The sequence below is a fragment of the Poecilia formosa genome, unplaced genomic scaffold (genome assembly GCF_000485575.1).
Source record: "Poecilia formosa unplaced genomic scaffold, Poecilia_formosa-5.1.2 Scaffold124, whole genome shotgun sequence".
Classification (NCBI taxonomy): Eukaryota; Metazoa; Chordata; class Actinopteri; order Cyprinodontiformes; family Poeciliidae; genus Poecilia; species Poecilia formosa.
In genome coordinates, this window is record NW_006800063.1 from 1449839 (window position 1) to 1466318 (window position 16480).

Consider the following 16480-nt stretch of genomic DNA (forward strand, 5'->3'; position numbering starts at 1 on the left):
AATGTTTTTTTTAATTAGTCTTAACTTTTCTTTGAATAAAATGAGATTTTCTGCTCCTCTTAAGGTCTATTACCAGATAACGTAATGCTCAATGTAATGATATGTACATACATTTTTTTTTTGATGGAATGAAAAATAAAAAAATAAAAATCTGCACCAAATGGCTTTTACTGAATTAATGTCTATTTGAAAAAAATAAATAAATAAAAAAAATAATAAATTAGAAACTGATGTTTTTCTGAAATTAACTTTTTTGTTAACTTGTTCACTCATTGAGGATATAATTTATTTAGTTACAAATAAGTTAGAATGAATGAAATAAATCCAGTTAATGAGAGATTGTTATTTTTGTACAGTGTCTTTATTGATAGCTGTAACACTATTTTAGGCTGCTGCTGCCAGGAAATATCAAACATTGTCATAGTTTTCTGTATGAGGCATCCCTTTATAAAAAAACAAAACAAAACAACTATTATACTTATTCCCACTGATATGATTTTGTAAACGTTTTTAGTGAGTTCATTTGCATAGAAAATAAATAATGGCTTTCACTCTAAAGAGTTTGAGTACAAATGATACTTTTTTGAGCTATAATGTGATTTTTCCCCCCCCCTCCACTCACAAGTCATCACTTTAGGAAGATTTTCACTTTGTGTTTTCCTGTAATGAGCAACTTTAAAGCAATCCAGCACCACAATGTCATCCAGTACCTTACTTTGAAATTACACCTCAGTATGTCTTAGCTAATTCAAACTCTCACACACTTTACTCAAGCTTATTTTAGAGAGTTGCTCTGGGCTATTGAATGTAATCCCATTCACACATATTAAAGGATTGATGGCGGAAAGGAGAACATCTTATGACAGTAACTTTCATTTTAACTTCTTTATGGGAACTGTTTGACGTTTTCATCCAGAAGTTTGGTCAGTGTAGTTTTAATATGTAGAGTTTAAAGTTTATGTGGCTCTAATCTTATTTAGTTGTGTGTGCAGCTGACTGTAAAGAATTGACAATGAGTTTTTGAAATATATTTGTAAACAGTGGCATGAAATATGAATCCCACTTCAGAAACTTAACAGAAAGGATTACATTAAATAGTTCCTATGTTAAAAGACATTTCTTTGTATATTATATACAGTTAGTAAATTTACTAATTCTGCTAGGGTTAAAATATAACCATAACATTTATTTATATTTTTTATGTTAAATAACTAAAAATCTCTTGAACGTCCTGAGACAGTTTGTATTAGTAGTATGCTCACTGTCAAGAAAAAGAAAATTAAAAAACAAAAAAAACAACTAAGATCTATGACCAGTGTGAGAATTCAACCGATGCCCTCCTGGTGGTTTGGGGCCCTAAGCAGCAGTTTATTTTTGCATATGCCTTGGATTTGCTCTGCACATGTATGTATAAACACTTTCAATAAACGTCCTACAAACAGTGTAATAGGAGCCAGTATTTTTTTTTCATACTTAATTCTCCATGTTTTGTATTAAACGGTGGTGATGAATGTAAAATATTTGACAAAGTTGAATGACTTCCTCAAAATTAATGATTAGCAGCACTCCAATAGTAATATGGCCATCTGGTACAGTCATAGTAGTTGTTGTGCTAGTTTTCATAGTCAGTCACTCAAAAATAATTGGCAGTTGCTAAAATCCATTAGGTTTGTTTTGTTCAAAATTAGACGTAAAAATTATCCATGCCATTCTACGAAAAAAAAAAAAAAAAAAAAAAAAAGCAAATAAATCTCATACGACATGCTCATACCGACATTTAGTATTAAAGAGAAAAGGAGGTGGTGTCGTTTGGAAAACGCTGGAGCCGTCACATCATCAGAAATCGAGATCAATCCCCAATACAAAACATATTTGAGAAGGAGAAGGTGGGTGAAAAAAATATTACTGCATTAGGCCACACTGATGATTGACAAGAAGAGCCTGGGTCAAGTTTAAATGTCCTGATACACTTAAAGAAACAAGCACAGACAGGCACAAGGTTTAAACCACAACATGACCCTCGAATCAACCTGCTGTCAAAAGTAGACGTGAAACAGTCACTGCCCGAAAGGCTTTCAGCAACAAGTCCTGAAAAATTGGGTCAGCATCTCCTGAAGAGAGCCTACAAAGAAATCTATCATGGTAGAAACAAAACCGAACAAAAAGAAAAAAAAAAATACTGCTTCTGTAGTCAATGGGAGAGTACAGCACAACATTCTACACCCATTGCTTGGCCTCCTGTTCACAGCAAATTAGGTAAAACAAAACCAGGAGGTAGAGAGTTCCCACCGGACTTGGAGTGGCTGCTGCATGCTTATCTGTCCTCAGTGAAATGCAAAGAAGAGGGTCTCAGATTTGTGTGTGGTGGTGTGTGTGTCCAGGTGGAGTGTATGGCGGCGGCGCAGGGTTGGGTTTGATCCCTCTGCTCTTCATGTACGAGATAAACTGGTCAGGGATTTCTGCTAGCACATCTTTGGCGAGCCGTGCCATGCTCAGCACGTGGTTTCCTGTCCGGTCCATGTAATCCCTAAAAGGAACAAACTGAAGAACAGTGACAGACGGGGGGGACAAAACATACAGCTTAAAAGTAACGCAAAACATGATGTAAAAGGCTTAATAAGTATGAAATTCGTTCTTTCATACATGTTATAGCTTTATGGTGCGTTCACATCAGCCCTGTTTGGTACACTTTAATCAAACTCTAGTCCATTTGCCTAGGATGTCACTTTCATTTGGGGAAGTGTGAATGCAACCGCACCAGATGAAAATGTAACAAAATTTTAATGTTTTAGTCTCCAATCAAACTGACTCTTCTGGGCTATCAGGTGTGAAAACACTCTCAGACGGAAATACTTCGAAGAATACTTTAAATAGAAATATTATCGAGTAAAACAATGTTTTCATCTAGATAAGAATTAGAAACGCTGCCAAAAATACTGAAACATCCAAATAACTGGGACAATCCAACCAAGTCACTCAGGATTTTGTACGGGAAATACTGAATCCATATTCGACGCTTCACTAACGCCAATGTTTGTAAAGTCAACACCTTTTAACAGGAGATTCATCAATGACGACAGGATGATCGTTTCTGTTTGAGAAACCCAGATTATTCAGTTTAGCGATATAATTCGAATGACCCGGAACAGAGATTAGCAAGCCGCGCACCTGAACACATGCGTCTTTAAATTGTGCGGTGGCATTGTTACGAGCACAAAGTCACATTCTGCAGAATAGCAACAGGCACTGGGAGTCGAGTTTAGTTTCACTGCAGATGAAACGGCTTGACAGGTAAGACGCCTCGTGTTTCCTGGAGTGGCACGCAATACAAAACATTTCCAATGCTTTGTCCCACATGTAATCTCAGAAAACAAATCTACCCCTCACATTGTCATCTGCCATTAGTGACAAATTATGTTTTATGGTATGTCGGTAAACATAAGTCAAAACTAAGGAACATTAGAAGCACCACTGTTGATGAATTACAACCAAAATATGTTGGTACAAGGAACACACACACAAAAAATACTCATTTATTTTAATTTGCCACTTGGCAATTAGCTCTAATGAAGATTTAAATATTCACAAGTTTTCCAAAGACAATAAAATTGCAGATTTTATTCTCTCAGTCTATCTTCCACAGTCACCTGAACAATGTCTCTCTCTGCCAGTTTCCCCCGGGATGAGATCCTGATGTCATCGCCGTCCAGCTCCACCATAGCTGCAAGAAATAAATCATAAGCAGGCATGCATAAAATCACGTGGTGTTGAGCACATTTCAAAAAACAGCTTCCATCACAACAGAGATGATGCAGATCCGCACTTATGTAAAGACGTGGGTCACACTGTATTCATGCATCATCTTGTAGCTGTAGTAAAGCTTGAACATATGTTGAGCTGTGCAGGCTTTATTGGCGGTCTAATCTCGTAATAAGACCTTTATTATAGACTGTGCAATTTAGAATCATCAGCACTAAACATTGCAAACCCAGCAATTAACCTTAGTCGGTTCTTCTGCAATTATGCCTGCATCCACCGACACAGTCCTTTCCCTTCAGATTTTAGCGTTTGAACAGCAGTTTTCTCTGTGAAATGCAGTCAGAGAGTTTAGCAACCATAACAGACTCAGAACATGTCTGTCTGTATGCAAGTACACACACAAACATACCTATATATATATATATATAAATGAAAAGATACAGCAAACAGTCCAATGATCCTCTAGACGTTAGAGCCTTTGTTTTCTTTTTCAAATGTGTGTTTTGCTACTTTGGTTTTGCTTTATTTATATTTTTGCTGTCTTCTGAATATTATTCAGCTGCAGCCTTTGAACAAAATGAGAGCAGACATGAGCTAGTGACAGAATGTCAGGGTGAGATAAAAGTAGGCTGATTAGGGAAAACTCCTGTCTCTTTTATCTTTTCTTCGTTTTTGGAGACATCCATGCAGCACACACATTCGACTTAAAATGCTGCATTGGGTCTAGTTGTGCTTCTTAGTGCTGAACAATTATATCGCGTTGCTTAGATTTTATAGTGAATATGACTGTATTTTTTTTTCTGAATTACACTTTTGAAACTTCTTGCCCAAGAAAAGTCTGTGGAAAGCTGCTTTTCCAATTGTCTGCATTTCCAAACTTTTCAATTGTTCTCATGTTAAAAGCTTGGTATAACAATATTAATCTTTATTGTTGTGCATGTGCTTTTTATTTCTTCTTTAACATTATTAGTGCATTGCAAACATATTGATAATCCTTGAACCTTTATCACATTTTGTGACATTACACTCAAACTAAAAATATATATAGACTTTATATATATTTACTCAAAGAAGTGCATAATTGTGAAGTGAAAGGAAAATTATGCTTTACATATTTTTCACAAAATAAATCTTTAAAACATGGCATGTATTTGTATAAAATCTGATGCTATCAGTTACCTTCAGACATCAACTAATTAGTAAAAAGTCCAGCTTTTGTTGATCTTGGATTTAGATTTTAAAAGGCCACATTAAAGCTTCTGATTGTTGCAAGAAGCGCAAAAGGAATAAAAACTTTGGCACGTTACTGTATGTTTATGAAACAATAAAAGTTATTTACCGTCAAACTCAGCTTGACCAACTCCTACGATGATTATGGACATAGGAAGCTTGGCAGCCTGTGAAGAAATCAAAATACAAAAGATGTAAAACATTGTTCCAAGAGAAAAACATTGTGACTGTGAAAATGCTTTTATATTTTCAAGTAAACAAACAACTTCTTTATGAGCAGGACACTGAATGTTAGTTATCAGATTCGAGACAGTGGCGTAAACTGACTGCTCGTGGTAAAAGCTTAACTTGAAATGCATGAGGAGATTTTTTTATTTTTTATTTTTTGCAGCTGATGCTGTCTAGATAACCACACAACCAATCTAACTGTAGCAAGTCACTCACATAAACTGTTTTCACCTAAAAACATTATGATCCTATCTCACAAATGGCAGTCTGCCTCAGCAACATGTTCACCTCTAAGAAAGAGGAGTATGTGGGGAACAAAAATGCTTGGCAGGTTGGTTGAGATGCTGGCTTGGAAAAAAAAAAGATGGACAAATTTGTTGGCAGCAAGCTTGAGCATGACTTAGTTTGCAGCAGATGGACGAGCCTTGAGAGGAAGGAAGTGGGGGAGGTGCTGGACAAGTAATTACAGCCACCTTCCCCGTCACCTGCCAGTCGACTCCAGGCTCCACCTCTAATCAATTGAGACAATGGTTTGGTGTACGAGATCGACATTTTGCAAGCAAACGTCAAGGAGAATTGGCAGGACTATGGGTAAACCCCAAACATGCAATATGAAGGGAAGGTAAAATAATACCTGTTTTTGAAATAGTTTTTCAAATAAAAACTTGATAAATGCATTTTTCATCAGTATCCACATCATTTAGTTTAATTCTAAAGTGAACTAATTGCTTCCAGATGTCACCTAATTGCTCAACAGAGACCACCTGTGTGTGACGTCATCTCAGGAAAAAAAATAAAAAAATAATAAAAATTCAGCTGTTCTGCGAAGGCCTCAGAGTTTTGTTAGAGAAAGTCGTTTAGCATAACAGACAGAATGATGAGAATCACGTGACACAGCTGACAGTTCAGGGATAAAGCTGCAGAAAAAACTTAAAGAGGGGTTAGGCCATTAAGCTATTTTAGAACCCTTTACCGAAAATTGTAGTCATGATGAAGCAGAAAAAAAAAAGAAAAAAAAAATCTATGGTAACTCTGAAGGAGCTGCATAAATCCACAGCTCAGGTGGCATGACGTTATGATCGGAGAGAGATTAGTCATGCATACTACAAGTCTGTTCTCTATCAAAGACTGGGAAGAAGAAAGACATTTTAAAATAAAACAACTGTTTGCATATCAGGGAGTTCAGAAGGATGATCACCAGTCATGATGTGTACTTGTGTACTCTTTATTTCTTTTATTTGATTTGATTTATTTTCTCATCACTTTGCTTTATTTTGCTGCTGCAAACGTAAACCTTCTTTTACAGTATTTCCACATGTGCTGTCCAGATCAAAGTACTGAGGTTACGTTTCACGTTTGTCTGAGGAGTTGTGTGAGGTGTAACAGCTTTACTTGAAATACCCAACATAATTTCTTAACCATTATGCAAATTAACTCTCTTTGTGTGTTTCCATGTCACTTGCAGAATAAATGCACGCACCAGGCTCCTGTATTCATAGCAGCTCACACATTTTGCTCCTTCTTTTCTTTGATAACAAACATGTTCAGTCCTTTTTATCCTTACAACCCTTAACCTTATTGAAATTTAATGGAGTTTCATGCAACAGATCGACACACGCAGGATTGTAAAGAGGACAGTTATTTAAAATGGCCTTTCAATTAAAACTAACGATTTGAAAAGGTGGAGCTCTTAGAGGGATCAGAGCTCTAAGTCCTCTAAACAAAATCCAGTACAACACAGAAGAAGTTGTCTTACTAGTAAATCAAATACAAGTCTGTGCATCTTGTGATTATTACAGTACTCTTAAAAGCTGAATTTATTTGATTTTTTTCAACAAATTTGCAAAAAACTCAAAAACATTTTGCCACATTGTCATAATGAGATATTTGTGTAAAGAATTTTGAGGAAAAAAATATCAATTTAACACAAATATCCTGCCTCATGCTCACAACGTAACCAAAGTGGTGAGATGTTTACAGAAAGTTGCGCATGTTTAGATTTTCTCAATCTGTCTCTCTGCTCTTATTTGAGAAAAAAAAAAAGAACTCAATCATGATGTAGTTTGAAGCACACACAGTGTGCAACCTCAGCACGGTGATTGCTCTCGTCCAAGAGGAGTGGAGAGTAAAAGGGAAAGAACAGTGGAAGCGGCAAGCACCAGGAGTCCACATGGCTGGAGGCTGTGAGATAGAGCAGCAGGCAAGATCTTAAAAGGAAGGTGTGGCTGTTCTAATGTTTTGATTAACAGTCGCAAATTCCCTTTAAATCCAGTCTGCTGGGTGTTCTGCGCTGGCGGCAGGCTGCGGAGGTGCAGGAAGGATGGAGGAAAGAGGGACACACTAAAGAAAAAGAAAAGAGTAGCACACATTTGCCGTTTACAGCTGAAAGACGGAAAAAAAAAATGTGACGACAAGTTTCAGGAAAGCCTCTGGAGAGCAGCTCTGTTTTTGTGCCGTGTTTATAGAGGCAGCAAAACCGTCAAATATCTGTAGCATATTTTGTTTTGGTAGGAAGGTAATAATCTTCAGCTGAAAGTAAAAACAAATACTCTGTATCCACTCTGCTGCTCCTGTCGCTGTTGACACTGTTATATGAAGCCGTGGCTTTAGGGCTTCTTTTCTGCATATTGCAGAACAGCTGTTGTTGCAAAGCTCCTGCTGTGTCTGGATTTGTGTGAAAACAAGAGAAAACTGAGGAATGCTGAAATTCACAGCTGATATGCTTTTCTCTTTGCTTTTTCATGCCAACTAGTGTTTGTCGTAAATGCAATTTAAAGACATTCTACAGACAGTTTATAGTACATAGTCTCCTACATAAAAGTTGCACAACATACCATCTTCGCAATGTCAGCGTGTTCATGAGCGATGTTACAAAATACTTTTTGAAAAGCAATATTTGTTGTTGTTTGTCATATATACATCTTTGCTTTCCAATGACATATTCATTATATTTGACAAAGTCTGGCAGCAAGTAGATTTCATCACCCGACGCAAAATTTTGCTGGAAAAAGTTGGTGCTGAACGCAAATCGTGTCACCGTCTCATTTGCTAACATTGTTTAGCAATGTTAGCAATGTCACTTAACTAAGTAAATAAAGGTGAAAGAGCTCTATTAGTCGCAAAGAGACTGCTGCTTTGAGGGATTTCAGCATGAATTCAGACTAATTATGCAGTTAAGAAAAATAATTAATATTTTTATCACAACTGCTTTTGTAATAAATAATTATTTAAAACAATATCATCTAAAGCTTTACTTGTCAGTTTGTTATAGCTCTTTCAAGTCAAAATGACTATTGTTACCAGCAGCTTATCTTAATATATACTCTGTACTAAATTCAGTGGAAATTCACTGAGAGACATTAAGAAGAGAGTAAATTCCCACTCCAGCCTTAACACACACTTTTAGTATGTGTATCCTTGGATATGTTTAGCTTCACACGATGTAGGAGAGAACAAATAATTGTCTTTATTTCTTACATTTACGATGGCTTCTTTGGTCTGGGCCATGTCTGAAATGACACCATCTGTGATGATTAGGAGGACAAAGTACTGCGAGCCGTCCTGCACTGCCGCTGCATATCTGCCCACAGATAAAATTGCACATTAGCAAATCATTTCTTATTCACTGTAGAAACCAAACAAGCCTACAATTTTGGATTTACTCACATATTTATCAAAGCAATCAAAAAAATCCAAAATTCAAATTCATCTGAAGAAGAACTTGTTTCAGTTCTCATCACACACAAAAAGTTTTTTTGTGCTGATGTGTGAAAAAAATAAGGAATATTCAAATATGCAATAGTCAGGTAACACAGACATGTTTAAAGCAGGGTGTTTAGATTCTGGTTTACAAATTAGATTTATAAATCAAACAAATATTGGTGCATTAGTGCAAATTTTAAACACCGACTATCATTCTTTCAGTACCGCAATAGATTGTTGTAGTTTCTGAAGTACAACTCACTTTAAAAACTCAAGTATCAAAAAACAAACAAGTTCAAATGATAAATGAATGTTCTTATCATTTTTGTGATCTAAAAAAAAAATATTAAAAGAAACTTATAATTCGACTGTTTTCCACATTTTTGGAAACTATTTTAAAATGAACTAGTCTTTCTGGCAAACACAATCAAAGAGATGGCTCATTTTCTCATTCTGAAACCAGATGTCCTCATCAAGGCAAGAGCTCCAAATTACAGACCGGCTGCCAGAGCGTCCAGGGCACATAATCCTGCTGTGGGAGGACACCGCCAGTGATGGGCTGCTGCCATTAGATGGATGTGCTTGATTACTAACAGTGTTTTGATAGGGTGAATGTCGTGTCCTGAGACTTCCCAGCAGAACATTTAATAGAAAAAAAATGACCAACAATGTAGTTTTACAGAGCAGAGAAAGTGAAAATAATGACTTGCATTCATGGCTCAGTTGAAGCCTTTGACACAGTTTGATTGGAGAAATCAAACTAGATTAATTTCCTATAAAAATGTTGCACTTTTTACAAAACAAATCATCTTGTAAAGCTGGTTTCCATGGAGTTTTGCTCCCGGTAACCCTTGTTTTTTCATGTTTAAAATGACCTAGAACCTGGGAAAATATGTAAGCAGGGTAGTAATTAAGACGTAAGTAGACGAGTTTAGCAACCATTCAGAAAGAGTATTTACAAGCAAACACATCCCTCAGACAGCTAAAAATACTGTATCTGCAAAACCTTGATGCATTCGAACACTTGAACATTTATATTCAGATGCATTAAGCAGAGTAACATTTTTATGGACTGCTTTTGGCAGCAAAACTCTTGAGGATAACAGGGAGCGATACGAGAACTAAAGCAGACTACATTATGTGAGTCCTTAAAAAAACTGATGATTTTAACACGCAGCAGAAAAAACTAAAGCTTTTTAACGTTTTCTGGAAGCTGCAAACTCCTCCACATACATTTAATATGCATGTACCATGTAAAGCAGACACTAATCCAAGTACACATTACACTAAGTTGAGAAGATTTTACAATGCACTTCATACTACAAGTGTCTCACTCACACTTGCATCCTGATATCTATCGATCAATAAGAGTTAGACTTGTGGAAAGCAAGGTTAAGAAAACAAAACAGCATATTTGTGTCCAGTCAGAAAAAAATATTTTAACAAGCCTACTAACAGAACATTTTCCTCTTTTCTTCACTCAGATTTCAGAGAAATAATGGTTCATTAGTCATCACTCGCATCCTAAGCTGAGTGCATTATGGTGGGATTTGCTAATTTTTCTGATGCTAATTCAAGCAGTTATGCAAGGCAATAATATGTTTCTCTCCATGTTATGTTTTCAAGCACTGAAGAAACATGTTCACAAGTGTAGGCTGCACATCTCTATGTGTGACACTGGTTCAGTGTACACAGTACAAAATAGCACCAATAAATTGGCCGTACTTTGAACTTTTGGTTCATTTAATACATGTGGCAGCCATATTGGCTACAAAACCCAGCCATATTTTCTAAGTTAGAGCTCAGACAGTGTAAAGGTTGACTGGGAATTAAAAAAATAAAATAAAATAAAAAAATGACTTCATTCATTTATTTGTTAACCTTTATTTCACCAGGAAAATCCTATTGAGATTTTCTTTTTAAAAAAAAAGAATCCTAGTCAAGGCTGGCAGCAGAATACAGAGTTGCATTCTGCACAGACACAATGCAACACAACAATGCTGCTTCAGGGCAGTCATGTCAAGTCAGAGTCCTTCAGCTTGAATGTGTGAGGATTGTGTTTAGACTGCTTAAACCAATGCAGGTGCAAGTGTCACGGACCACTACTGAAAGTGATCTGAAGAACTCCGACCTCAAAACAAGTTAATCTGGGTAGAGGCTGGAAATTATTTGAAGCTAATGGGCTTTAAGACATTTTACCAATAGAAAGTCTGGGAGACTATTAGTAATCTGGAGCTCTTGGCAACATGTGTCTGATTATGATGAAACATATTTTTTTCTCCTCTTTTCGCACAATTGTACTTATTTGTTGTTTTAATTTATGAAACCATAATCAATTTACTTTTCATTTTTATACCTTATTTTAAATGAAAAAGAAAAGGCGACAGCGCTTCACTGGATGCTTGATTTCAAAACAAATCAAACATCAAATATTTGTTTGATTCGTTCTCCAGTTCAGTGAGAAGAAAATCCAAGTACCCAAAGGTGCACCAAACAATAAATTGTGAAATATTCTTTCTTCTTTAAAGAACCCATCCAGATTGACGCACAATTTAAACAGTTTTCTGCTACCGACTGTTGGATGTCACTGTATGACTATGCTTTATGTTACATTAATAATATATTCCTAATAAACAATTTGAGACAATAAAACTGCATTTTTTTGGCAGATTGTAGAATATTTTTAGTGGTTAGTTGGATAGACATTGCTCAAAAAGCAGATGAAGGTAAAGTCAAAGTTTAAAAATGTTCATGTGCATGTATATTGAACAACTGAATACATGTAGATTACTAATAACTCAAGACAATATAAATTACTCATATGTCTACTTAACAGTCATAAAACCTTCTTAAAAATTATGTTTGCTCTGTAGTGTTTCTCATGATGGTAATTTAACTAACGTCAAAAATAACAGCCAAAGGAGCCACAAGGAGGTAAAGGTTTATCTCAGATTATCAACTAGAAGTTAATTTATTTCAGTCAAATTAAAAACTGAAATTGCTCATTCAGCACACACACATTATCTACTCCAAGTCTGTTTTTTTTCCTTTCAACTGTGATAATTATAGCTTACAACTGATGTTGATCTGAAGTTCAGTTCCACTGAATACTGACATGACAGACTTGACAGTCGTCCAGCAGGCAGCCATCGACACCCTCCTCAGGAACAGTTAATCACAATGTTCATGGTTAGAGAACCTGGTAGCTCAAAGCGCCACGTAAAAGCAAACGCTGCTGATCAACATCTTAAGAGCGTGAATGTAGTGATCAGCTTTGTGATCACTACACAAAGCTTTGTACTTTGTGATCAGTTTTGTGTTGGTGGATCATAACCAGGTTGTAAAAAGAAGAAAAAAACCCAGAAGAAAATGAATTAAACAGAAGAAACAAACTGAACTGAATGAAATCTCAAACAGGCTCTTCATCGTACAAAAAGTTAAGCTCAAGTGGAGGCTGCTTGACACAGGGAGGGCGAACAGTCTGAAAACATTTGATGCACGGAAGCTCAGGTTGTTTGAGTTTCTATTCAATTAACTACCTACTCAAAGCTTTTTTTCCCCCTCTCTCTCTCCAGTTTCTTCTTTTAGCATTTTAAAGTGTGATGTGCTTTTAATTAGTGCAAAATTTAAATGCTGTTTGTCCAAACTTAGGATTTTGTCATGGACTATTTTATTGACTGATTAGGCTGTAGCAGATCTACAGACAGCCTGCCTCTATGTCACTCTGCAGTAATTCATTCATTTTATGCAATTATGACTTTTTGATAGTCCAATACTTCTGTATTAAAATGTATTTCTTGTTAGTCTTATACAGTATGAACTCTGTATTCTAAAAATTGAGTTTTGAGCTGTAAGCCACTATACACTAAATTAACTTTGTAATGATATTCTAATTTATTCAGATGCACTTGTCAAAGCAAAAAACCTAAAGGGGCAGCTAAACTCAACGAGAACAAGCACTGAACAAGAACATCATAAATAAAAAAAAAAGATTTTTGTATTTGTAGGGATTACAGAATCCCTTGTAGCTCAGTAATGATAAGCTAAACAAATAAAAGGGATAACCTTGGTCTACTTGCAAAAACGTGTTCCACATTTTTTATGGCTAAAACATCTATGCAGTATTAAACATTTGCAACAAATGAACTGAAATGCTTTTCTAGTCATGCTGACTTAACAATGCTTCACCCTTGAACAACACGCATCCAGTGAGCAACTCTTGTAAAATTGCGACTCTACCCACATGAACAGCAGCAATGCAAACAGGTGAAGATGTCACAAATAGTTCAACACCTGGCAACATGGTTCACTATTGGAGCAAAGTTGGTTGGACCGTATAATTGAACCGTCTTCAGACTTTGATGGTATGCCTCTAGGATCCCTTCAATACCGTTGCAATAAGGATTTTCCATGTTTCCATTCTGAAAATGATATAAGCAAACACAAGGTCTTTGATTAGAAAGACCTACAGATACAATTCTGAAAGAATTCACTAACTATTTCAGGGTAGATGCCTTACACTGGTTCCTTACATATACAATACGCGAGCACTAACAATAGACCTAATAGATTAACTAGATATTCATGGCAGAAATAATGTCCAAATCAATCAGTTAATATCTACAAGAAAAAACTAACAGTTTGAAAAAACAACTGAGTGGAGTTATTATGAATAAAAGGAGATTCACCAGTGGAAACTCGTGAGAGACTCGCCCGTCAGGAGGCAGTTTTGCTCCAAAGCCAAGAGCTGGAAACATCTTGTCGCTGTCATAGTCCTGAATGATTTCCCCGACAGCCTTCAGGGCCATGGCATAGGCGTTCAGCTGGTAAGGGTTCATGTAGTGCAGTGAAGTAGATTGGGACGGATTACCTGTGGATAAATGAAACAAAGTGCATTGATCCCCTCTGAAGACCTCATCGTTCATTGGTTTAGACCTGTCCTTGTGTGTGGACGAGCTAAACCACACAACGATAAATGCGCGCTAGACGGTCTGAATAATGTCAGTGTAGAAGACGACCCTCAGCTCCCATTAATGATTGTTCCTCTTGAGTTGCTGCAGGAAGTAGAGTCTCTGCTGTAAGGTAAACCACAGCATAGTGTTGTCGATTATTCAACCATAATAAATGACAACAGGTTCACACTTACGGCTTAGCCATGCATTTTAGCAGTGAAAGGTTGCATGTACTGCAGCTGTTGATCCCACATCTTTGACGTAGGCCAGTCATGGTTTCACCACAAAGCATGTTACGCGTGTCAAAAACGCATCTGACGCTTCAAGTTTGACGCCTGTGCACTTTTGGTGCGTTCACACCAAAATGGGTTTTCAGACTTTTACATCCAAAGTCTATGTGTTGCATTGGACGCTTTGGACCTGCCAAATGCTCAAAATGCTCCAAAAAGTTCATATCCCGCTGCGCTAGAAGCTCAAAATGCGCCACAACGGCCCTCGACGCGCCTCCACATAGAGTTTGAATGCAAACCAGAGGGGCCTGACGCTCAAAACGCGTTTGGTGTGAAGGCACCATTACACCGACCACCTAAATGATCCCTTCAGTGAAGATATGCCACTACAGCCCAGCATTTCTGATACGCGTCAAATACAACCACTTATATTGTACATAACAAGAGTTTCACTTTTTATCGTTTACTGAAAAATGGCAGTGATTTCAGGTGTTGCACATTTTTCATCGGTAAAGAGTTGAAACTTATTCGTCTAATTTACTTTATTTTCTAATCGGGAGAACTTTTCCCACACATAACTTTCAAGACAGAAAGAACCCGTAATAATTAACTGCACTGGTATTCAGTGGTTCCACAGTGTGAGGATTAAAACTTGCAACATCATGTCCCCTCTCCCTGATGAGTGCACCAGCAGAACATGTAGCAGGAGGAACTCCCCGGAGAAGGCTTTAACTTGCTGATCGGTGATTGTATACAGTGTCCATGACAGCACTGTCTGTTTCGGTTTGCGAGATTGATTCTAAATATGAGCATGTCACAGTCAGATATTCCCCTCAATTTATTCCTGCCCTCCTCACCAGACGCACGCTTTGAAGTTGTAATCACTCACCATTAGACGCTGTGAAATCAATGGCCACAGTGAAATTGATCTGCGTCCTGGAGGAGGCAAAACAGCAAATCAACAACAGGGACCAGAGAGACATATTCGAAATTAGCGCGCTCTCACTCACGCAATCTGTGACACAATGGAAAACAATTTCCTCAGAACAATTAAAAGGGTATTGTACAAACCAGATAACAGCTACGCTTTCATTCAGCAGGACTTCACTTGTTATTCACGTTCCTACACCCATAACAACAACAACAACAACAACAACAACAACAACACTGTCACAGCACAAACAGCAACCACTCATTTGCCAATTAAAATTTAGGACATGATATCCAAGGTATCTGACTTTCACCTTCTCAATGAAAGACTAGAGGAGCATGTGAGAGACCGAGCCTGGTAACAAGCTAATTAGACTGATGGAGCACTTAAGAGCAAATCATAATCCAATTTTCCCTGCTGACGAAGTTTTCCCCCCCTCTACGTCTTGCTAATTTACGACAAAATGAGGCCCTCCGGGGCTCAAATGACAGCCTCTCGTTATCTAGAAAAGTCACCAGAGAGAACAGCAAAAGAATGATGATAAAATGAACGTGTTTAATATTCCCATTAACCTTTCAGCTTGGCGTGAGGATTGTAATGTTCCACAGCCTGACCGTGCTAACATAATTAAAGTTAATTTTATTAATTAATTAACTTTTTTTTTCCCCTGAATGAGGTTAGCAAATGGTTCATCTGCAAGAAGAAATAAAAAATAAAGTTTTCCCGGTGATTCTCTCTTTTTTTTTTATCTGAATTTTCTTCCTTTTTGAGCTAACGGTTACTTTCTACCATCTTTCGTAGAGAGTTTTAGGGTTTTAATTATTTTTTTTAAATTTTATTTACACTTGAAAAATAATGCTTCTTTTAACAAGGATTATTTTTATGCATTTCAGAAGGGGGGAAAAAAGCTAAATATCAACCAGTTTCCCCAGAACATCTTTCGTAGATATTTCTTTTTCATTCATTTACATATATAAATATCTGAAGTGAGGTCACCAAAGCTTAAGATTATTGTATCATAAATCCACCAAAGCTGAGAGCTGTCAGCAAAATCTGTCACACCAGTCAGTTCTGCCACAGGACATAAAAACCACTGACAGTTTCCCTGCTCTGAAGAGACAGCTGAGATCAAAGCACCGTCCAGCCTGCCTGGAAAATATCACTTTACCTGAGAAATACTTGATATGCACATGCCATCTCTAGTGCTAAAGCTAACCTGAGGTTCAAGGGTTGCTAGACCCTCTAAGTAGAGTTAAACTTTAATTCGTCAAAATTATATATGTATATTTATGTGTACTTCTAAATAGGACCCACAAATTCAGACAAAACTTTGTAAGTACAGCAGCATAGCGTCCTGCCTCTTTTCTCAAGAGTATGACCAACTGTGAGAATACATCTTAACTCCAGATTGCCTTGCTCTAAGGCGTCGCTGTGCAGAGAAAGATGTG

General features: G+C 36.9%; 1 protein-coding gene across 4 annotated transcripts in view; it reads right to left on the minus strand.

Annotated features, from left to right (window-relative positions):
* Positions 1–605: 605 nt before the first annotated feature.
* Positions 606–16480, minus strand: part of cpne5b (copine Vb) — a 123495-nt gene continuing 107620 nt past the window's right edge. For all 4 annotated transcript variants that reach the window (XM_016675996.1, XM_007561294.2, XM_016675997.1 and 1 more), the window contains 7 exons: positions 14991–15037; positions 13608–13789; positions 13213–13340; positions 8695–8797; positions 5099–5156; positions 3648–3721; positions 606–2541 (listed from right to left, as the gene is read on the minus strand). In XM_016675996.1, coding sequence (XP_016531482.1) covers positions 2350–2541; positions 3648–3721; positions 5099–5156; positions 8695–8797; positions 13213–13340; positions 13608–13789; positions 14991–15037 — 784 coding nt within the window. In that variant the 3' untranslated portion in view covers positions 606–2349. The remainder of the gene's footprint in view (positions 2542–3647; positions 3722–5098; positions 5157–8694; positions 8798–13212; positions 13341–13607; positions 13790–14990; positions 15038–16480) is intronic.